Raw genomic sequence first — 20,099 nt, 5'->3', positions numbered from 1 at the left:
GCAAAACAGGTTTACTAATCACATTTATTTGAAAAAAACATATCATCTGACACCTTACACAAATAACCAAACATAAATAACAGCTATCAAATTACAACCAAATCATTTGGGTAGGGAAGGAATGGAAACAGAAACTGAAGATCCAAAACAGGGGACAGAAATTTGATACACACATTTTAAATCTTCAGCGGACCGTGTTGGACTAAAGCTAAGTGGAAATACTATCCCACAGAAGATGAATAGCAGCAACAGGTTGAGAATGAAAAGAAGAAGAAGAAGAAGAAGAACATTCAAATTTTGCTGGAGTCTGTAAACAACCACTGTACTCGTCCGCATGAAACTTTATCCCATGCAGCTAATGTGGCACTTTTGTAGGTACTTCCCAGTTACAATCACATGCATGGTCAAGACTAGGAAGAGGGAAACTGAGAAGCTTGCCGGAGTTCCCTGCTTCGGCCTCCTGTGTCAGCATCAGATTCTTACAATCTTTCACGGGAGAGTCAAAGCTTTCAGTTTGCAGCGTATCGGCTTAAAGAGGGATGATGCTGTACTACCTTAGTGCAAAAAGAAGAGATTGAGAGGTAACCTGTAGGACGTGTAGACAATCTTTAGACATTTACACACACATTAACAAATCAGCTGCTATCATCAAAGATTTTTTAACAATTTCATACAATTTACTTGGTCATAAATAACATTACATCTCTCACGACTCGAGGGGCCGAGGTGTTGTGCAGAAACACAGATAAAGACGACACATTTCTCGTCCTTGAAATCGTGTCGTGTTCGTCTTTGGACAAACCTTGGAGACAAATTTTGCTCGAGGTGTGGAAAACAATCCAAAGCTCCCAAATGTGTTTGACACAAATATAAAAATAAGAAATTTTACAAAAGTTCCAAGGGCCGGGAATACTCTAAAGCTGCAGCCACTTAGAGTTTGTGATTGCTTGCTGATTTACTTATAGAGCACACCCATTCCTCCATTTAGATTGCACATTCCTGAAGTGGATTTTTTCACCCTCTGTTGGACAAAAGTGTAGTTCCGACGAGGGAAATAGTACCAGCATGCACACAAAATTGGCTTGTAGCGATTGCGTAATACTAACAAACTATTCTGGCACAAAAGGCGACAAACTCGCACCTACAGTCGTGCTGTGTCAGTTACAAAATACCACAGTGTCTCAGAAAAAAAATCCCCTAAAAAATACATTTTCCATTCTACTCCACAAAGAGGAAGGAGGTAAACAAAAAACAATAAGCACGGGGAGTTACTGAGGATGGAGTACACAGCATATCAGCATCTGCGAGTATTAACTTTAGTTCTTTCTATTAAAAAAATAAAACAATTCCTCAATAATGATTTGTCACTAAACACACATGTTTGATGTATCTGAAGACTTCCCTGGGATGATTACGTTCAGGCTTGTTTTTCTCTGGGCAGCTAATTATGATGAGCTTTTATTAAAGAAAAAAAAGTGCTGGTGATCACAACACTGGCAAATAATGACGATGATCTGTAACACACAGAATCAAGTATAGCTTTATGGTCTCTCTCAGTGTGTTACATCCTGACACAGGTCAGTGTGAGGTGTGCTTATAGTGCAGTAGTGTGTATGTTTGCGTGTGCAGGAGGATGCACTTCTGTGAACAAAGTCTCACTTCCCTCCTTTGTATTTCCTTTGTGCACACAGAGGTCTGGCACCTGGCTGTTTGGAGTGGACTGTCTGGACCTGCGTGTTTGTGCCAGATCTCAGACTAAATACCCCTCTCTGACATCGTCCGGGGTCGCAGCCGCTCTCCTGACCCTCTCGCTGGGCCTCGGGCCACCGCCACGTTTGAAAATGGAGTGCACCGTTCTCCAGTCTCGTGAGGAAGAATGCTTGCTAGTCTGAACTCCAGATGAGGAGGAGACTGCAGTGGCTGAGGTCTTGGTAGCTCCAGGCTGCCAGCTGGGCTCCATGACTGTGTTAATGACTAAATATTTTTTTTTAAAAATTTGAAATTAGTCATCAGCCACAAGAAAATCTATTTTAAAATTATTTCCATTTAAATAGTTTCTAAAGGGTCCGAATGACTCACCTTCGAGTTGTCCCTGAACTCTCCTGAGTTCTTTCAAGATAGATGTGATTTCCTGAAACACAGACGTCTAACTTAGCTCAAACATGCAGTATTTAGAAGCATATGTTTATCCTGTCATTTAACCAAAAGCACACTAACCTTGTTGGATGTTTTTGCAAATGGGACATTATTTTCAGAATTGACCTTGGCCTCAATTTCTTCCCAGATATCCACTCTGTCCTGGAACATTACCCTGTGTGCAGAGGTGTCTTTCAGTCAACGTTCTGCTCTCTGACACCGATCATTTTGCAGAATTTATCACAGCAAAAGTAAGCCATAACTTTCGTTTAACGTCTGAAACATTACCAAATAAAGACCAGGAAAAGACAACCTGAAGCTGCATGTAACAGTGGAAACAGTTTTTTCATCTGTGTCTCATTTACTTAGATTAGATCTCTGCTCTCGGTTCCATAATGTCCGCCAATCTGTCTGTGAGCTGACTCACTAAGTTACAGTAATTAAATTAGAGCTGATGCTCACTGCAGTCTGGCTGTCAGACAGGATCAATAAAGTTTTTCATCAAAGCCAGATCAGGAATGGAAAGAGAGGAGTTTAAGTGTTCGTGGTGTCTGCTCTTCTTAGTATCTTACTTCATTTTGTCAGCGAGCTGCTCCGTGTTCTCTCTGATAGCAATTATGACCTGAGACACCGGATTCAGCATAGCAGTGTCCACAACGCCCTAATGGGGGGAAAAAAAATAAAACACTTTAATAAAAGAGCTCTCCTTACAGGATATCTAAAGGAGAAGCAACCGATCATGTCTGACCTCTTCTCTGCTCCTGGAGTTCTGTTCATGGTCACTCCAGCTCTGCTCAGCTTCCCCTGATGGTGCAGAACTTGGGGGGACTTTCTGGTGGCTGTTAGCCTCTGAAACATGCTGATCAAGAAAAAGATGAAATAAAGAAATATGTTTTTGTTTTTTTGTTTTTTAAATAGTTCTATTCATGTCTCCCTGTATCCATGGCAGGTAAACGCATTAGAAGACTTAGTGTAAGTATGGTTTTCCTTTATTTTATCAAAAAAAGAGCTTACTAGAATCATCTTCATCTGAGCTCTTTCATCGTCACTTTGAGCTAATATCGGTCTATGAGCTATGATTCACTGTAAAATATTAAAATGTGGTGGAAAACCACAAAAACAATGTTTAAGTCATAAATGGTCCCATATAATTTTCAATTATGAGCAAATTCCTTTTAAACAAATACCAAAGCTGTAAGAGAGGTAGACAAATTCATAGCAGGAAACGGCTTTACATTTAAAAACATCATAACAGCACATGTTAACACATGGCTGCAGTCAAAAATGCCCTCACTCATTCACTTGAAGTTTAAGGTAACAACGGTACCTGTTCATAAGAAGCCGCCGTGGAGCCTGGTGCATTGCACTCCTCTCCGGGCTCACCATCACCCGCTACATCGTGGATCTCTCTGGCTAATATTGCCAAGTCTTTGGCCAGATCTTGACTCAACCTTTATATACATTTAAAAAAAAAAAAATCCATATTGTATTGAATTTAAGTATTTCTACTTTTAAAACAATTCTCTACAACAAAGTCAATGCAAATATTTTTGCAAGAAATTAAAGGAAATATCAAACAAAATATATTCAAGTTTACTGTTGCAGTGAAGTAAATTAACCATTTGAGCAGATAAAAATCATCATCACCTTATCTACTGTGATTTTGGACTCCTTGTTACACAACCCTTAACTAACTAAATAAAAATGCTTAAAACTGTTTGCGTAAAACCAGTTTTGTTGTCAGTAAGGCTGGAAAACTCAAGTATCCACACCAGAAACGCCCAGCCTGTCATATTTCTTACCGTGCAATCTCAGCACTGTGTGTGGACCAATTCTGGAAGGCATCTCCCTCGTTGGTCTCTTCTTCAGAGTCTCTGCCGCGGTGTTTTGGACGCAGGGCCACGATCGGCTGCGGCCGAACCGGATTGCGTGGGCTATGAGAAGCTGAGGAAGGTTGGGAGCGTTTGTGTTTAGGAGTGCTCTGGTTTGAGTCGTACTCCTCATCTGAGGTAGAGGTATAGTCAGAGCCTTTCTGTCGTCTCCTAGAGCCTTGGTGTTGTGAATTGGTTAGAGTTTTGGAAGATGAGGACAGACAAGTTGGAAAAACAGGAGAGAGAGAAAGAGATGCCATGAAAGAAGACCACTAAGAAAAAAAAAAACAACAAAGAAAAAGACACCACTGAGTATTTTAATAGAAACCCCCAAAACATTTCCCCGAACAAGAGACAGACATGATGCTGTGGAAGACTTCATGACTTTCCAACAATTTACTGTTGTTGTTTTTAAGGGGGTCTGAACCAAACTCAAATGAACACTAGACTTCCACAGTACAGCAGCTGAGTACAGATAGGAATAAATGAGTTTAAAAAATAAAAGTTGATTTGTAATGTGAAACATATTGCGTTAAGTCATGACCAGTAATACACTCTCAAAGCATGGCTGCATATAAAAACGGCAATACAGCCTTCACTTCAATGAGTGTACACTGTGCAGATGAAAGATATTGAATATTGGAGAATTAATATTAGTATTAGTGTTAGTTTCCTTCACACATAGCTGTTGTTTGATGAGAAAGTTCTTAATTGCAGAACTGAGAAATCAGTTATATTAACTGAGACTTATAAAGGCTTCAGACCAATTCACTGTCATGTCTGACACACACCGCAGGCATGTCATTCCCACAATGCTAAATCTGAGTTCATTTTTATGGCAGACAAGGCTAAACATATAAGAACAGATGGTGTGTAAGTGCCGGTACTATACTTACTTGCTGTGCTGCTGGCATATTTGGCACTGCTAGAGCGTACACGAGTGATTGGAGTTCTGTTGAGTGCTGCCTTCTGCGGCCTTTCTCCCGGCTTTGGCCCTGGACCAGAGGCCCTACGAGTGGAGCTGACACCCAGCTCTGCGCTGCGGTTGGAAAATCCTGTGCTTCTGCCTGTCCACTGTGGGGTGGAAGAGGCCTCGTTGTCACTGGGTGTGTTAAATGAGCTTGTCCGTTTCCGAGGCATGGCCAGCATATCCAGCCTGGAGAGTTTCTTGGCTTCCTGGGGCTGCTTAGCTGGGGTGTTGTTGGCCTCCTGGTACAGCTTATCAGTCTCTGTCCCCTCGTTGTCTGAGGCCTCTCCGAGGCGAGCCCGGCGCAGCATGGAAGTCCTGGTGGGTCTTGGGGCTGATAGACTGTTGGCACGACTCAGCGCCTGGGACACTCTGGAGCTCTTGGTCTCCTCCTTCTGAAGGGGAATTATGTATTTGCGTGTTTGTTTGCTGTTTGACTCCTGATCAGAGTACGGTAAGCTCTGATGGTCATCACTTAGGTCTGTGGAACCACGTTTTCCCACACTGCGTCTGAGTCCAACTGGCCTCCTCAGAGGTTCAGTCCTGTTGCTCCTTTCTGCTTCCTGAGTACGGTGCTTTTCTGAGGACTGCTGAGTCGAATCCTGACTAGTTAGGCTAGCTGAAGACCTATCTCTCTGGAGGCCACTGACCGATACTTTTTTTGTTAGTGTGCTTGGCTTTGTCTTACTGCTGTGTTGGCTGACTGTGCTGGAGGTATCCACATCAGACTCCCCAGAAAGAGAGTCCATAACAGGAGATGGAGTGTTGGTTTGTCCTGCTTGGAGTTTAGCTTCCAGTACAGCCAGAACATCTTCAGTCTCTTTGAGAAACGAATGCGTGTCCTGACTGTTAGCTCTCTGCAGTAATTCGGGGTTTAGATCTCTTTGAGCAGGCTGGCTAGAGATGTTAGGCAACCTGGTGCTGCTAGGTCGCTCCTTCGTGAAGCTCTCCTGTCTGATTAACGGGGATGCTTCTTTACCCTCTGGCCTCTGTGTCGCCTGGCTCAGTACAGGAGCTGATACAACAGGTTTGACTCTTGCAGACTCCTGACTGCCTCTCAGTTTGGTCAGAGTGGCTGTTGAAAAGGTTTTGGTCACCTGTTTTCTCTCAGCCTTAGGAGTGCTAGCTTTGGGCACCACCTCCTCCTCTGACCCAATGTAAAAAGATGTAGACTTGGCCGGGAGCGTGCGCTTGTCTCCATTTTGCTTTTCTTCTTGGTCTGACAGAGGCCTCCTCTTCTGCTCTACAATAGATCCATCATCTGACTTGCTGGCATCACTCAGGCTGTCAGGCTCTACATCGTCCTGCACAGTTAACCTGTGAATGCCGTCTTGAGCGCCAGGGACCCCCAAGCTATTATCTTCAACATCAAATGTTGAATTTGGGTCATAATGAACATGAATGCTGGGAGCTGGAATGTCACTCTTCTCCCCCGGTGATGTCAGCCGCAGGCCGCGCTGAACTCGTTCTTGGCTTTGGCTGAGCGTAGCCTTGTGGACGATTGTGCCTCGTGCTGAAGTGGAACAGTTTTAATGCATATTAACCACAGACGATGAAGCTGAATATCATTCATATTCATCAGGGTGTCTCATTATCATTGTCTGGTTAGGTGGCTTACCCCCTTCTGACAGTCCCATCTGGGAATGGATGTCAAAGAGGCCGGACGAAGGCCTAGATTCTGCATAGCTGTCTGCCAAGCTGGCCCAGCAAGACATCCACTTAGGAGCCCCCTGTAAGACTGCACCTCCTGACTGAACCTGTAAAAGATAACATACAAGTTATTCATTACTGTTAAAAATAACAAAACTGTTAAAAATATGATTCCCTTAGTTCCAGTTACTATAAATTCCAAAAGAGCAATCTGTTTCAAGTGTTGTATGCACTTGAACCCTAACATGTTGTATTAAACACGTGGTTTGGTTTTCTGTTTTCTTTTATTTGGTTAGAAAAGAAAAACCCGAACAATCATGAACCCAGAGCCTGTGTGCAAAGAAGAGGCAAGTGCACAAATCAAAAGAGAGACACCGAAAAAAGAGCAAATACCAAGAAGGCAAATCAAGGAAGCACTACATCCCGATTGGTGCAATCAGACACTTCAGCCTTACCGACTGAAAATAATCATTATTACATTAAAATGATCAATTATCTAGCCATTCATCATTCCACCCTGAGCAGGAAAGTTTACCTTCACCAGACTCTGTCCCTGCTCTGGAGCTGGCCTCACCTCCCCACAACTTTTCTGACTATGCTGCTCCCTGCCCTGAACAATAACAGGCCTAAATGCTGACGGTGTTTCTGCTTCACTCAGGTTCGTTTGCTCTGGGCTGTCAACGACACCAAACACCTGTCAGGAACAAAGCATTGCAAGTAGATAAGTGCACAGATGGGCAAAGCGGGACTGCTAATGTTCATGGCTCAGGACTTCACTCCAAGAAACACAAGGAGACCAGTGATTAGCAAAGCCACCTTATTTCCTTTAAAACGAGCATACATGGAACAACTTGCCTGGTCAATCTTGCTCCGTGCCTCTTCCAGCTCCTTATCTTGAACATCTGTTTCAATTGTGTAGGTTCCTGCATCACTTAGACTGTCCTCCTCTTCATTTCTGGGGCCTGTGGGGCTCTTAACTTCAAAACTTTGAGATGCTGGGGGCATAACAGGAGCCTTGAGGGGGACAGGTTTATGAATTGGCGAGGAAGTTTGAGGCTGGAAATGAGCGTCAGGCTGAGGAGGGCTAGTGGTAATTTGGTCAGACTGTGATGCCAGCCCTGACCCTGCTTTAGATGCTGTAGTATTTCTCTCCCAGGTGGCAGAAGAGATCTCCTTTGCTTGTCTCAGTAATTCAGCAGTAAACTCCTGGGTGAGTTTAGATTTGCGGCCCACGCTGCTAAACGGTCTTGCAGACACAGATGAGGATGAGCGGGCAGAAACGCTGGCGCTGATCCGTTCTTCAGTCTTTTCCCTTCGTAGAGAGCCAGCTCTTTGGGGGCCCGTAGAAGCAGGGCCCTTCAGGGGGATAGTGTACCGTTGGGTTGGCGGAGTAGTTGTGGAAGACGGAGGTGTGACTTGTCTCTCCCCAGTCGGACTTGAGCTTTTCTTTACTTTCTCCAACTGTGGCCTGAGACTGGAGGGTTCTGGTGGGGCCATGATATTGATGGACTGGGAACGCTTCTTTCTCTGGTTGTCGTCAAAGAATTCAATCACAAAGGCTTGGTGGGGCTCAGCAAGACTGGAAAGGGACTGAGACTCCGGTGGAGAGCCAGACACAGGCTCTACTGAGTCAGGGGAGAGAAATCGCTGTGGTGGTGAAGCTCTCAAGGCTTGTGGAGAATCCTGATGTTCTGACCGGAGAAAGTTATTCCCATTGAGTGCTGGGTGCCCCGAATCACTTTGAGAACCATCTTCATGGTAGTTTGCTATTGATGGAAGGAGAACAAGTTAACACAGTATTCCATCTAAAGCGAGAGTAAACAGATAGTGTATAAGAGACTCACTCTTGGTGGTCTTCAGAAGAGATGGGTCGCTGTTTGTGCTGCACACATCTTCATCTTGCGACCTCTTTCCCATCATGCTCGCGCTGCTTTGGACGAGCCAGTCAGCAACTTTACTCTGTGCTGACATCACCTCAGTAGGTGTGCTAGCAACCTCAGTGGAAGGTTGCTTACGCTGACGGAAAGAAAACTTGGTCACATGGTCCTTGATTTTCATTTTACCTGGCGTGCATTCATCAAATTCGATGGTAAAGGACGCGTGGCTTTGAACCACAGGGGGTGTGGGGGTGGAGGAGATGCAGTCAGAGGGATCTGCTGTGTCTTTTGTTGGAACTTCATGAACCTGCAACTCTGGTTTCTTGGTAGGACGCTGCTGGAACTCCTTTGTTGGGATCTCAAAGTAACTGGGCTCCCGACAGTAGGAGAAGGTGGCCTTAGCCTGACTGTCTGGCAGAGAGCCGTTGCTCTCATATGTGGATACATCTTTAGCAGGTTCTGTTGTCAATAAAGAGATGAGGCGATTATAAATACTTAAACTACACAAAAAGCTTTTAGTGTGCTGAATATTAGAAATGTCACACTTATATCAAAGTAACTCAAAGTTAAAGGAACTCCAATTTATGTAAATCTCTTAAAGCATAACCACTAAACATTTCCTGAAAATAAGAGCCATAAATAACATGAAGGTTCCAGACGATTGGCTGGGGAAACAAATCATGTGATTGGTCTTTGGATGCCAGCTGGGTGTGGCCAAATACCACTTTAGGAGTTCAGAGTCCAGTGGAGGGTAGTTGAGGGGGAATAATCGGTTTGTCTGGGCAACGTGAGGAGAACAATCACCATCCCTCCCCCCTTCATCGGCTTAGATGGTCATAATCCATCATGAGGCAGACAGGCACTGCCCACTGGCCTGGCATGGTTTGGCCTGGCTATCAGTCCACAACTGACAGCCAGGGACCTGCCTTGGGCTTAACACCATCTACCTCTCAGTGACCCACAGAGAACATCAAATAGAAGTGCCACAAAAAAAGGCAACTTTAAATCTAATTCACAAACATGGGAATATCCAATAAATGCAATTAAATCACTAACATAAAATACATTTTGCTTGTAAAGACAAACACTTCTGAACGCATACACCAAATGAAAGTGATTGCATGTAGAAATATAAGACAGATTCACTGACCTGGAGATTCCTTCTCTGGAAATTTTCCACCTCTGCTCTCCTTTTTGTTGGTCGGGTCCTCATCTTCTCCCCACCAGGAAGGCTGGCCATACAGAGGCGTGGGCTTGGATATCGGAGAATCTGTGGAGGCTAGCAGGAAAAAGCCCACAGACAGACACAAACACAGACCAACAAACACAATCAGGTACATAATATACTAAAGGTGCAGGGAGGAATGGTAGGAACAAAGAAAGAGCCAACAAAGACGTGAATTTAAACCACTGCTTGGTTTTATAATCCAATAAGTTTGTTAGTCACATGACAAAACAGTGTTTTGTCTGGGTTTGATGTTGCAACAATAAAAAGTTACACAATGCTGGAGCTCAGAAACAAAGCCTTACACTGCAAGTGGCCTTTGGATGTTTCAGAGCTCCCACACATTCCCATGACACAGAGAGTGTAGTGGGGGTGGGGGGGGGTCAAACTGTGATGCCAGATGTATCAGCAAACCACCAAAACATAATCCTCCTCATGTGAGGACAGCACAGCTAATCCTAATCTTTAAAGGAAAAATAGAAGAAATCAGTCCAGGATATAGAATAACCAGAGCATGCAAAGGCTTTTTGCATACAGTGGTCTCTGTATATATTCTCTTAAATTTGAGACCAGTTACCTTGGCTAAATTTGCTGATGATATGTGTTTAGCAAGACTTGCCATATAACCTGGCATACTGTTCCACACATGCCAGCCAGCCTCTACTAATCAGATCATCTAGAAGCCGCCGTTTGGCCTGATAAATAGGATAAACAAGCTCTTTTGAGTTTAATGTGGCTGCACAATCCCAAGTATCAGCAGCACTTGGCCACTGTTGCCTTGGACACACACAATAAGACATCAACACAGTGACCGAAGAGGCAGACGGGCACGTTACAGATTCCTTTCCACTTATTTAATCTTCCCCTTTTAGCTAAAGAAAACGTGGGCGAGTGTAACAGCTTCAGTACACAGAGCAAGGTTATGCTAAGCGTATTATTTGATTAAACAGCAAAGGCATCTCAAACTGTGCACAGACACAGAGGTACATCAAAGACGGGACATAATCTCCCAAAATAAAGGTGGCAGTTATTAGGGACATTAAGTACTGTGTTTGGAGGTAGTTGAAAAGCAAAAAAAAGTGAATTTTTGTTTTAGCTATTGTTATAACTTACTGGATTTGTTATGTATGGAAACTTTGAAAAAGGAAGCCACTACAAGAGCAATCACTGGGAACGCTGAACTGTTAATTTCATGCCCTCTTTTTTTCCTCTCAATACTAAATAGCCCTGGGTCCTGGCACAGTAATGTAGGCCTGACTGAGTCACACACTGTACAAGTGAAGTGTCCTGTGCTGCAGACAGCTGGAGGATTGGAGTCACTCCACATCCTGTACAGCTGCAGGGGAAAACGAGCACAGAAAAAGACACGCGTCTTTTTTTTTTCCCTCTACAAGGCTTGTCAGAATTAAAAGAAAACAAACCTAATATGAGACATTTGATCCACGCTAGGCAAAATACCATATCAAGGCCTTAAACAAACTCAGCCAAAGAGACTGCATTTGCATCAGCATTTGTCAACAGAGATATGCAAGCTCGGTCTCTGTGAGGCAAAGAGACTTTCCTACATCAAACAAACTCAAAATGAATGAAAGTGACACTTTAAAACGTGTGTACTCCTTTTCTCTAACATACTTCTCTCACTGAGGCTGTAGATTTAGCATGACAGCAGTGGACACTTTCATTATCTCACTGGCTCACACCAGCACAGACTCCTTTGAGTGCAGGCAGTAACTGCGTAGCAACAAGTAAATATAGAGTTTGCACTGAATGGTTTCTTGCATCAAAATAATGAACTCATACTTGCAGGCAACATAATCACACTCTGCTCCAAAGTCATGTCTTACTAAAAAAAAAAAAAGGAGCTAACCAAAGAAGTGTTTCTCAAATTGCTGCAGTCAATTACACAGCTATGAGAAACTCTGAGGAACATGAGGCATGTGCTGGAAAAGTCCTATTTTAGGCACAGTTGTAGTTTTCCTTCTAAGCTCAAAGGGCTGATTATGGAGCCGAAAGCACAAGATTGCTGCTTCCTAGATTAACTACAGCTGGAAAACGTTTCATTGGTGTGAATAAGCTTCATTCATAAAATGCCTAACTTAACAGTGGCCTGACTGTTCCGCTGTTGCACATAGTAAATTTATTATTTTACTCTAAGTACATGTCAGACTAAAGAGGGTGTGAGAGAACTGGAAATATCAGCAGTGATAGATCTACCATCACCTACATGGACAGAAGTGCCAAGCTGAGACTAAAAACCTACAGACCTTTCTAATTCTACAGCACGTGGCTGAAGCACCATCGGGGTGCTTGGCAGCAGAGCTCCTCTTGTCAGCAGTCACGCATGTCTGACTGAGATAAGACTGTTTGTCCTTAACTCTTTACCCCTCTGCTTGTCTGCAAAGCCCTTACTCATGTATACTTACTCTGGCAACCCTGGGATGTCAAGATCTACTTTTTTACTGACACCACAGGATTGTAGCATCAGCCTCTCTACTCACATGGCATCCTAATCCCACAGCAGGGAAGCTCTTAATAAGAGAAGCCCATCATCCTATCGAGGGATCTATGGCCAAAGTCATGCAGTACATGGAGACTCAAGCAGACTTCCTCTTCCTCATGTATGTGGGACCAAGCTATTCAAATCCACTTCATTTAAAGCTGTTTCTCTCATGCACCCAGAACAATTTATCTACTTCTGTTATCATAAAACCTGCCACCTTCCTGCTAACAAATGAACTGTGTGGACAGAATTATTTACCTGTGAGGGAGTGGGCTTTACGCTCAGCTTTGTCCTGGAGTTTGGCATTGGATGAAGAGTCTTTGCTCTTCTCTGAGTGCTGGAAGTGCAGTTTTTCCTTTGCCTTGGCCTCCAGGGCTTTTATGCTAAGCTGCAACTGGCTTGTGTACTTCTCATGCTGCACACACACACAGACAGGAGGGAAGCAGGATGTGAAAAACCTTCCGCCAACAATCAGTACAGCTGTAACTGTCCTAACATATACACACTGTAAGGAAGAATATCCACCAGAGACTCAAGCTTCAACTTCTAAATATTACACATGCATCATTTTTATTTTAATTGAATTCATCTACAGTAACTAGCATCATAAAACATGTAGAAATGACTTGACTTTTTAGCCTCAGCATTAAGTGTTAAGTTATTTAATTTAATATGAAAGAAAAAAATGAATTACTTGTAGATATTTAAGCTCTAGTTTGTCATGGTAGGAGTTGGTCTGGGAAGATTGTGACTATTTTAACATATCATTTAATAACAAAATAAGGAGTAATCTATTTAGTCTTTCTCAGTAGGGATCTACAGCAAACATCTATCGCTGAAGACAGCCGAGCACTGACGACTAAAAAAGGAACGGACAGCTTACTCTTACTTACTTTAAGCGCTTCCTCCGGGACTTTGTGTTGACTCTTTTCCAGGATATACACATGCACATGTACAGAAGGAGTTAAAGGAAACAATCTACATATTTTTCTTTTCAAACAATTAGATATTAGAGATGTGCTGACTGGAAAATACTGAGCACTGACCATTACTTTTTTCTGTTTGAATACTATGTTTTTGTTTCTCCGTTTGTGCCAAGAAAACAAATAAATCTTTATTATAACAAAAAAATAAGTGAACTGGTTTACTGTCTTGCAGCACTATCACCAAACTTATCACTTCAAAACCGATGAGACAACAGATAAACATCGAGAGATATATGAACACAAAAGGCAGTCACACTCCCTCCAAGGCCCAGGGCCGTAACACACCTATAAACCTATAAATGTACTTATAGCGGTGAATTACTTCTCGAAACTGTGTCCCTTCACCTCTAACGACAAAGCATGTCTAAACGTATCTGTACACTGAACAGTGTTGCTTTGTGTTATCTAACATACATTTCACCATTCATTAGTTTTCTCCTGAGGTCAAAGAGTGCAGGCGGCTTCCGGTCAACAGTTCACTATCCTGGCTGAAAAACCACACAGGATTTTCATGCCAATAGATCAAATGACCAAGGTGGAGAAACAAAATGCTGCTGACCCCTGGCCCTTTTCAGTGTTGCATACCAGAGACCAATATAAACTGTTCCAAAAGCAGAAAGTCTACATAATAAATGTATGAATGATACAAATCCAATGATGATTAAGCCAATAGAATTTTAAAAAACTGAGTAAAGTTTAAAACATAAGTATAAAAAAAAAGGATATCATAACCAAAGCGAATGACATCTGACAGCTTTAGGGTGATATATGTCTGGTCTGGGATTCTGAGGTCGTTCACAAATGTCTGCAAAACAGAAAAAAACAAAACAAAATTCATAACATTCACGGTTCATTCGCTAATGAAGGAAATGTGCCGACTCACAGGTGACAGGCCTTCTAATTCCAAGCACTCGAATACCGTAAGGTGCTTTGCCAGCGGACCTTTCCCCATTGAAAATTAATCCACCAACACGTTAAAACTCTGATGAGATTATGTTGTTATGCAATGTCAGTAAGCTTTTGTAAAATGCCTTAATGTCCAGGTGGAAAGAAACACATGCGCAATTTGTTCATCAATTTGTTGTAACTTCTCCCTTAACTAACAAACAGCTAGAGGAGTTACTCAGTTTATCTTCAGATGATTAAAAGTAAAGAAACAAGGATAACACTGTGCACTAAACAGTAGATCTCATTCTACACAGACTAAACAAAGGTAATTGGGGAAGGATTTCAGTTATAGGCCCTCGTACTGTTCTGCTCTGATTAGTGTAGCTGCAGTTACTAAGGCCAAAAGAAACACTGAGAACAATGAACGGTTTCTCCCACGGCTCAGCTCTGGATTTCATTGGGATAATGGTGCAGTGAAGTGGCAACAGCAGCAAAGGGACAAGGGAACAGAGTGAGATGGAAAGATGGTTTTTTTTTTTTGGGGGGGGGGGGGTCCCAATGGTCACTGTTTGCCCAACCGTCTCTGGCACACATTTTTGTACTCAGGGATTTGCTGCAGTTGAAACACGAGCCTTCGGTGATACCAGAGACTTTTTTTGTTGTTTTTTGCACAAGCTGAAGTACAAAGTTTGGAAGTAAAGACAGACCCACTCACCCCGTTCAAGCTGCCCAGGTCCTTCACCATGTGCTCATCTGTATTTGGGTCATAGTTGATGACAGCATGCTGTTTATCCACACTCCGAGACTGAAACAAGTGTGGAAAAAAAAAATCCATGATGTGCTGACAACTTGATTACATGACATGAAATTTGTGATCATTCATTTAGATTCTAAATTGAGACCCCAAGGTATGATTTTCCAGGCTTACAACTGGGATTCTGGAAGGTGGCGACAGTATGAATTTTACCTATATGCACCATAGGCACTGAGTCTATCAGAAATTATGTCAGTTTAACAGCTTATTCAGTTTTGGGTTGAGGGGTAACTGGAGCCTATCAAAGCTCAGAGGTGGTGTACACTTTGAACAGGTTGCCAGGTCATCACATGGCTAACAGAGAGAGAGAGAGAGAGCGCTAATCATTCATGCTCAAATTCACACCTACAGCCACGTTAGAATCAGCAGTCGACCTAACATAAATGTATCTGGACTGCGGGGGGAAAAAACAGAGTACCCAGAGAGAATGTGCCAACTCTACAGTGAAAAGGTCACTGCCAGTCAGCATGCAGACCTGGGACCTTTATGCTGCGAGGCAACAGCACTGCACTGCTGTGCCGCAGTAGTTATTTTTGATACCTAACAAGTCTATTACTCTGGTTTACATACAATCCCAATTAACAAGACAGTGCACAAATATTTTCATTAGGAAACTCCAAGCATGAGATGGAGCAGTGCTGCCTCGCACCAAGAAGGTCCACCATCAGGCTGGAGCGTTTCTGTGTGGAGTTTACATTTTCTCCCTGTGTCTGTTTGGCTTTCTCCCACAGTGCACAGACATGCACAAGATCAAGTTAACCGGCAAGTCTAAACTGATAATAGGTGTGAATGCAAGTGTGAATAGTTGTGGTCTTTCTGTGTTAGTTTTGTGATAGACTGGCAACCTCTCCACCGATGACAACCCTGAAGTGGATATGAAGATGGATGGATGGGATTGAAACAGGAATTTTCTTTTAAAGGCTAAAATCTCTTTGGGTGTGCCAATATGCCCTCGCCAACAAACAAGATTTAAATTCTGCAGTAAATTAAACTAACTGTTTGCCCTAATCTACCAAAAATCTCCCCTGAATGCTGAAGTTTTTGTGCACGCATCTGCTATTACACAGTTGTGTGGAGTACCCACAATTTTGTTGTACATGTACAACGACAATAAAAGGACTATTCTATTCTATTCTATTAAGCAGAGCAAAAATGCGCCTTCATCATTTAAGTTCAGGCTAAGCCAGTGATTCAGACTGACTCACTTTTTCTTCTCTCCTCATTAGGGCCTCAGCACAAGCGAACTCACTGAGTGCCAAACTTGTCTGCAAAATTAACACTGTCATTCAATGGACAATTTATGGGCTTGTCACAAACTGTTCCAAACCAAACCCTAACTGGGATAAACAGCAGTCGGAGGCAGTCTGCACTGCCTGTGTTAATCAGCTCAATTGGTCGCCTTTTAAATAACGTACTTTAAGTTTTTAGTGTTGGTTAATCAATTTGCCGATTAGCTTAACAGATCTGAATTCATAACTCGTAGCCCTTAGCTTCCCTTTGCACTCCTTATCAGAGGAAAACAACGTGATCTCTGGCTTAAGAAACAATAACAGGCCACTGAATTAGAAACAAAAGCCACTCAGTATCATTGTAGGGGCGTATGGTCTAATTACTTCTCATGGAGATGCAGACTGATCAAACACTAGTACTCATGGAAAGTCCAAACTTTCAAGGCAAGGTCCTTAATTGTGCCGTTTGATAAAATTTCACTTAAGCTGGACCTGTGCCTCTCATGCCAAACAAGATTCTCTTCTTCTAATCTTTCAGATACAATGTGAATGAGGGAGGGAAAAAAGAAAAAGAAAAAAAAACTCCCCAAGAAACCCAAAACATTTAAGACATTAAAGACAATATAGGGCAGGAATGGGCTATGTGCCAAGTCAGGAAGAAGCCCCAAGCACTAGAAATATCTGCATCATTTCAGGCTGGGAAAAAAGATGAGGTTTTTCCTTGAGCCGGCGACGCCTAAATGTGGACATGAGCAACTCTGTGGTTTGCGGGGCTTTTCTGCACATAACGCACAAACTAAGGAAAGTATAAACAACTGCTGCCGAGGCAACATTCTTCCTTCGCTGGTCTAAATACAGAGTGAGAAGAAAATGGGAGGAGAATATTACACAAAAACCACAAAGAAATTGTGTTTGTGGCACACAGATCATGGAAAAACAACACATGGGAATGCTTTAGTTCAGTTTTTAAGTCATTGTTTGTGAGGCTGTGAGGGGCAACTTTGTGTGAAGACACGGTCACCTGGTTACACACACTCAGAAATGCACACAGGGCGCATGCCAGAAGCCTCCCGCTGGTTTTTCGCATACTTGCGTGACCAGCTGTTCTGTCAGACATCAGTGCAGAGTAATGCAACTTATCCTGAGCATCCTGAACGTCACGTACGACACTCTGCATGACACTCACCTGGAGCATGAGCTCGCAGTCGTCCCGGCCGACGAAGATCATCTCGCGTGGCAGCCTGTGACGCGTGCCAGAGCTGCTCACCAGAAACCATGATGTCACACTCATGTTGGGGTTGCGAGTCAGGACCTTCTTGGCATCCTGGGAAAAGACGACAATCAAAATAGATCTAGGGTGGCAAAAAACTTTATGCTACTTTAATGTTATCTGAAATTTGCAATGCTTGTTCTTCACTTTTAAAAGGATATTTATATTCTCTTTATAATTATTTCATTGATTTTTGTCAGTATTTTATATCAAGCTTTTTAGGCAGTATCAATCATTGTAATTTCTTGTGTATTTTTTCCTCCAGCAATTTTGTTTGGTCATATTTTGTTTAATTTCACTTAATTAAGTCGAAGTCTATGTTTTGGCAGGAACTTTCAAGCTCTTGGGATTAATCAGATTTTGCTAGTATCTAGTAGCAATTTTAAATATCATTTTAAAAAAGAACCAAAGAAAAACCCTCCCTGCAATGAGAGGATCTTTTTATCCAACCACTTGTGTCTGGCTGTATTACTACCAAGCTAATGCCATAAAAAAAAAAACTGATCCCATTTTTATAGCTAGATTTTCACTCGTCAGGAAAGGTTACACCGCACAGTATGTTCACACAAGTCACAAACGCAGATATCGTAATCGAATAAAGTCGATATGAGATATTAGAGTTTATCTTTTTGATGAAGCATGCCGGGAAACTTGTTGCAAATGGCTCCTATGAGGAGTAAGGTGGTGACGATGGCTAACAATTCAAACTTCCAGCTCAGGTTTAACTTCCTGTAACCTTTGCCAACTAACCACTAATGGCAAAAAAATACAAGCCAGTGTTTATATTTTAAATTACAAGCTGCTTACACTCTTGTAAATAAACCACTGAATTTTTTTTTGATAAAACAGAGAGCTGTTCGGAGTCTGTCGGTGAGGTTGTTTAGCTAACGCTCGTGAGCCAGCGGCTTGACCGAAATAAGCTATCTCCAAACGATTTTCCTCCAACAAGGACTCACCTTTAAAGCCTTCTCTGTTTTACTCCTGAGCGAATCCAGTGTTTGTCGTCCCACAGCAGTTTGGAAATTCGACGTCCGACCGACACTCACTTACAACAAGCTCACCAGGTGACAACGGGCAGGTAAAGTTCGATCACACCCTCACCTTCCTGCAGGAATGACAACCGGACGAAACTCAAACCTCAAACGCGTCTTCTCCCGTCGGGCTGACGTAGCTTGACAAGTCCCTATCAAAAGCGTTTTTTTTCTCTCTCTCCGAGAGGGTAGAGGAGAGTGAGAGCTCTCACTCTGTCCGAGTTCCGGGAGCAGAAAAGATGGCAGCGGCTTCAAGCTGAAAGCTAAGGGTCGTGTCTATTTTTTTAAATATCAAAAATGTCTACCTACCTTCTTTATATTTTCATTTTTATTTATTAATTTTATTTTTCTCTTTAATGTCGGCTGCCTTGAATTTGTTAAATGCGTAATGTTTATTTGCGTGGTTTCTAAGACTTTTTATGGGCCTAATTTATTTTATATACTGTTAAAAAGCTCTAACATCTGAATACATTTCAGAAATTGTTTGTAGCGTAAGTAAATGGTTATCTATTAGCTAAATAAATTCAGAACTTCGATGCGCATGTGCAGCACAACATAGCGCTAGTCGCCATCTGGTGAGTAACTGCTTTTATAGACGATCTACGGCTTTATTCATGTCCCGACTGGACTTTGTTTATCCTGTGTTTCACTTTGGCAACGCATTCCCGTCTAAATAGAAGAAATTAGGGCGTTTGGGAGAAACAGCCTCTAAGAGTACGAACAATAGGAGTTCGTCGTTAAAATCAACTCATTAGTTAAAAGTGTGCAAAGCGCATGATAACTCAGAAACCAGGTTAAATTAAAACTAAAAAAAATCACAAAATAACACCGTTTAACTTTGCAACAGGTGGTGATAATCGCTTTTACACATGAAACAGAACTCTGGAGATGATGGCAGGCTATAAAAAAATATGAATCCAAAAACAGAAGCTTTGCACCCATTAGATGGCGCTCTAGTTTCAATTTACACTAGAGCTGCTCCGGGGAAAAGAAAAAAAAGATTTCATCACGAGATTCATTCAGGAAATTTCAAAGAAGCCACAAGGTCACAATGACTTTCTGTGTTTATACTGGGTGTAAGAAAAAAAAAAGGTCACCATCCAGTTTATTTTAACACATTCATATTTTACTGATTCATGCTGCATTTGAGTGCAATGAAAACAATGTTCTCATATACTGGCCATGCATTATGTGCTCCAAAACACTAAGTTCACTGTGAGGCAAATGTGGTTGAGTTTAGCTGAATTTGCCCTCCACCTGAAAGAGGTTTTAATCAGCAGGTCTGACCGGTTTCCGAGGGCTTTCCCTCTAAACAGAAAACACCCAGCTCTGTTATGATTAAAACCTGCTCTTTCACCAATTCACCACTTTCTTCTACGGACACCATGAGTCAGCACTGAGACAAATCTCTGAGAATTATATACTTTCACGGTGACATCACTGGATGGAAACTGAAACTGGATGGTGTAAAAAGTGTGAATTTCCCATGAACCAGGCAGTAACTGTGGTTCTGTTTCTGTGCAGCTGGCGTTACACCTTTTCTGCTTTTGCATATCTCACGTTAGGTCAGCACTTTAATATTGTTTATCTGTCTATACAGCTTAGAAAACCAAATCTATGTGGGAATGTGCATTTCACCCACATTTACCTCATCA

The 20,099-nt window shown here is 42.4% G+C and overlaps 1 protein-coding gene across 4 annotated transcripts; it reads right to left on the bottom strand.

The window, feature by feature from the left end:
- Positions 1-5: 5 nt before the first annotated feature.
- Positions 6-18,564, bottom strand: cep170b (centrosomal protein 170B). 4 transcript variants are annotated; one of them, XM_039603220.1, is made up of 19 exons: positions 18,370-18,564; positions 17,330-17,467; positions 14,816-14,905; positions 13,939-14,017; positions 13,120-13,178; positions 12,485-12,641; positions 9,652-9,780; positions 8,469-8,960; positions 7,480-8,390; positions 7,160-7,318; positions 6,593-6,731; positions 4,904-6,487; positions 3,939-4,185; positions 3,464-3,587; positions 2,885-2,995; positions 2,709-2,797; positions 2,218-2,311; positions 2,080-2,131; positions 6-1,974 (listed from the first exon to the last, which is right to left on the bottom strand). In XM_039603220.1, the coding sequence occupies exons 2-19, from the start codon at positions 17,432-17,434 to the stop codon at positions 1,751-1,753; spliced, it is 4,845 nt and encodes a 1,614-aa protein (XP_039459154.1). In that variant the 5' UTR covers positions 17,435-17,467; positions 18,370-18,564; the 3' UTR covers positions 6-1,750. The 4 variants fall into 4 exon arrangements, with proteins under 4 accessions (XP_039459154.1, XP_039459156.1, XP_039459155.1 ...); XM_039603222.1 differs by having other exon boundaries at positions 3,939-4,080; XM_039603221.1 differs by having other exon boundaries at positions 7,199-7,318; positions 18,370-18,563.
- Between the last annotated feature and the right edge of the window lie 1,535 nt (positions 18,565-20,099).

This window comes from Oreochromis aureus, linkage group 19, assembly GCF_013358895.1.
Source record: "Oreochromis aureus strain Israel breed Guangdong linkage group 19, ZZ_aureus, whole genome shotgun sequence".
Classification (NCBI taxonomy): Eukaryota; Metazoa; Chordata; class Actinopteri; order Cichliformes; family Cichlidae; genus Oreochromis; species Oreochromis aureus.
This window is presented reverse-complemented; position numbering and strand designations above follow the sequence as displayed.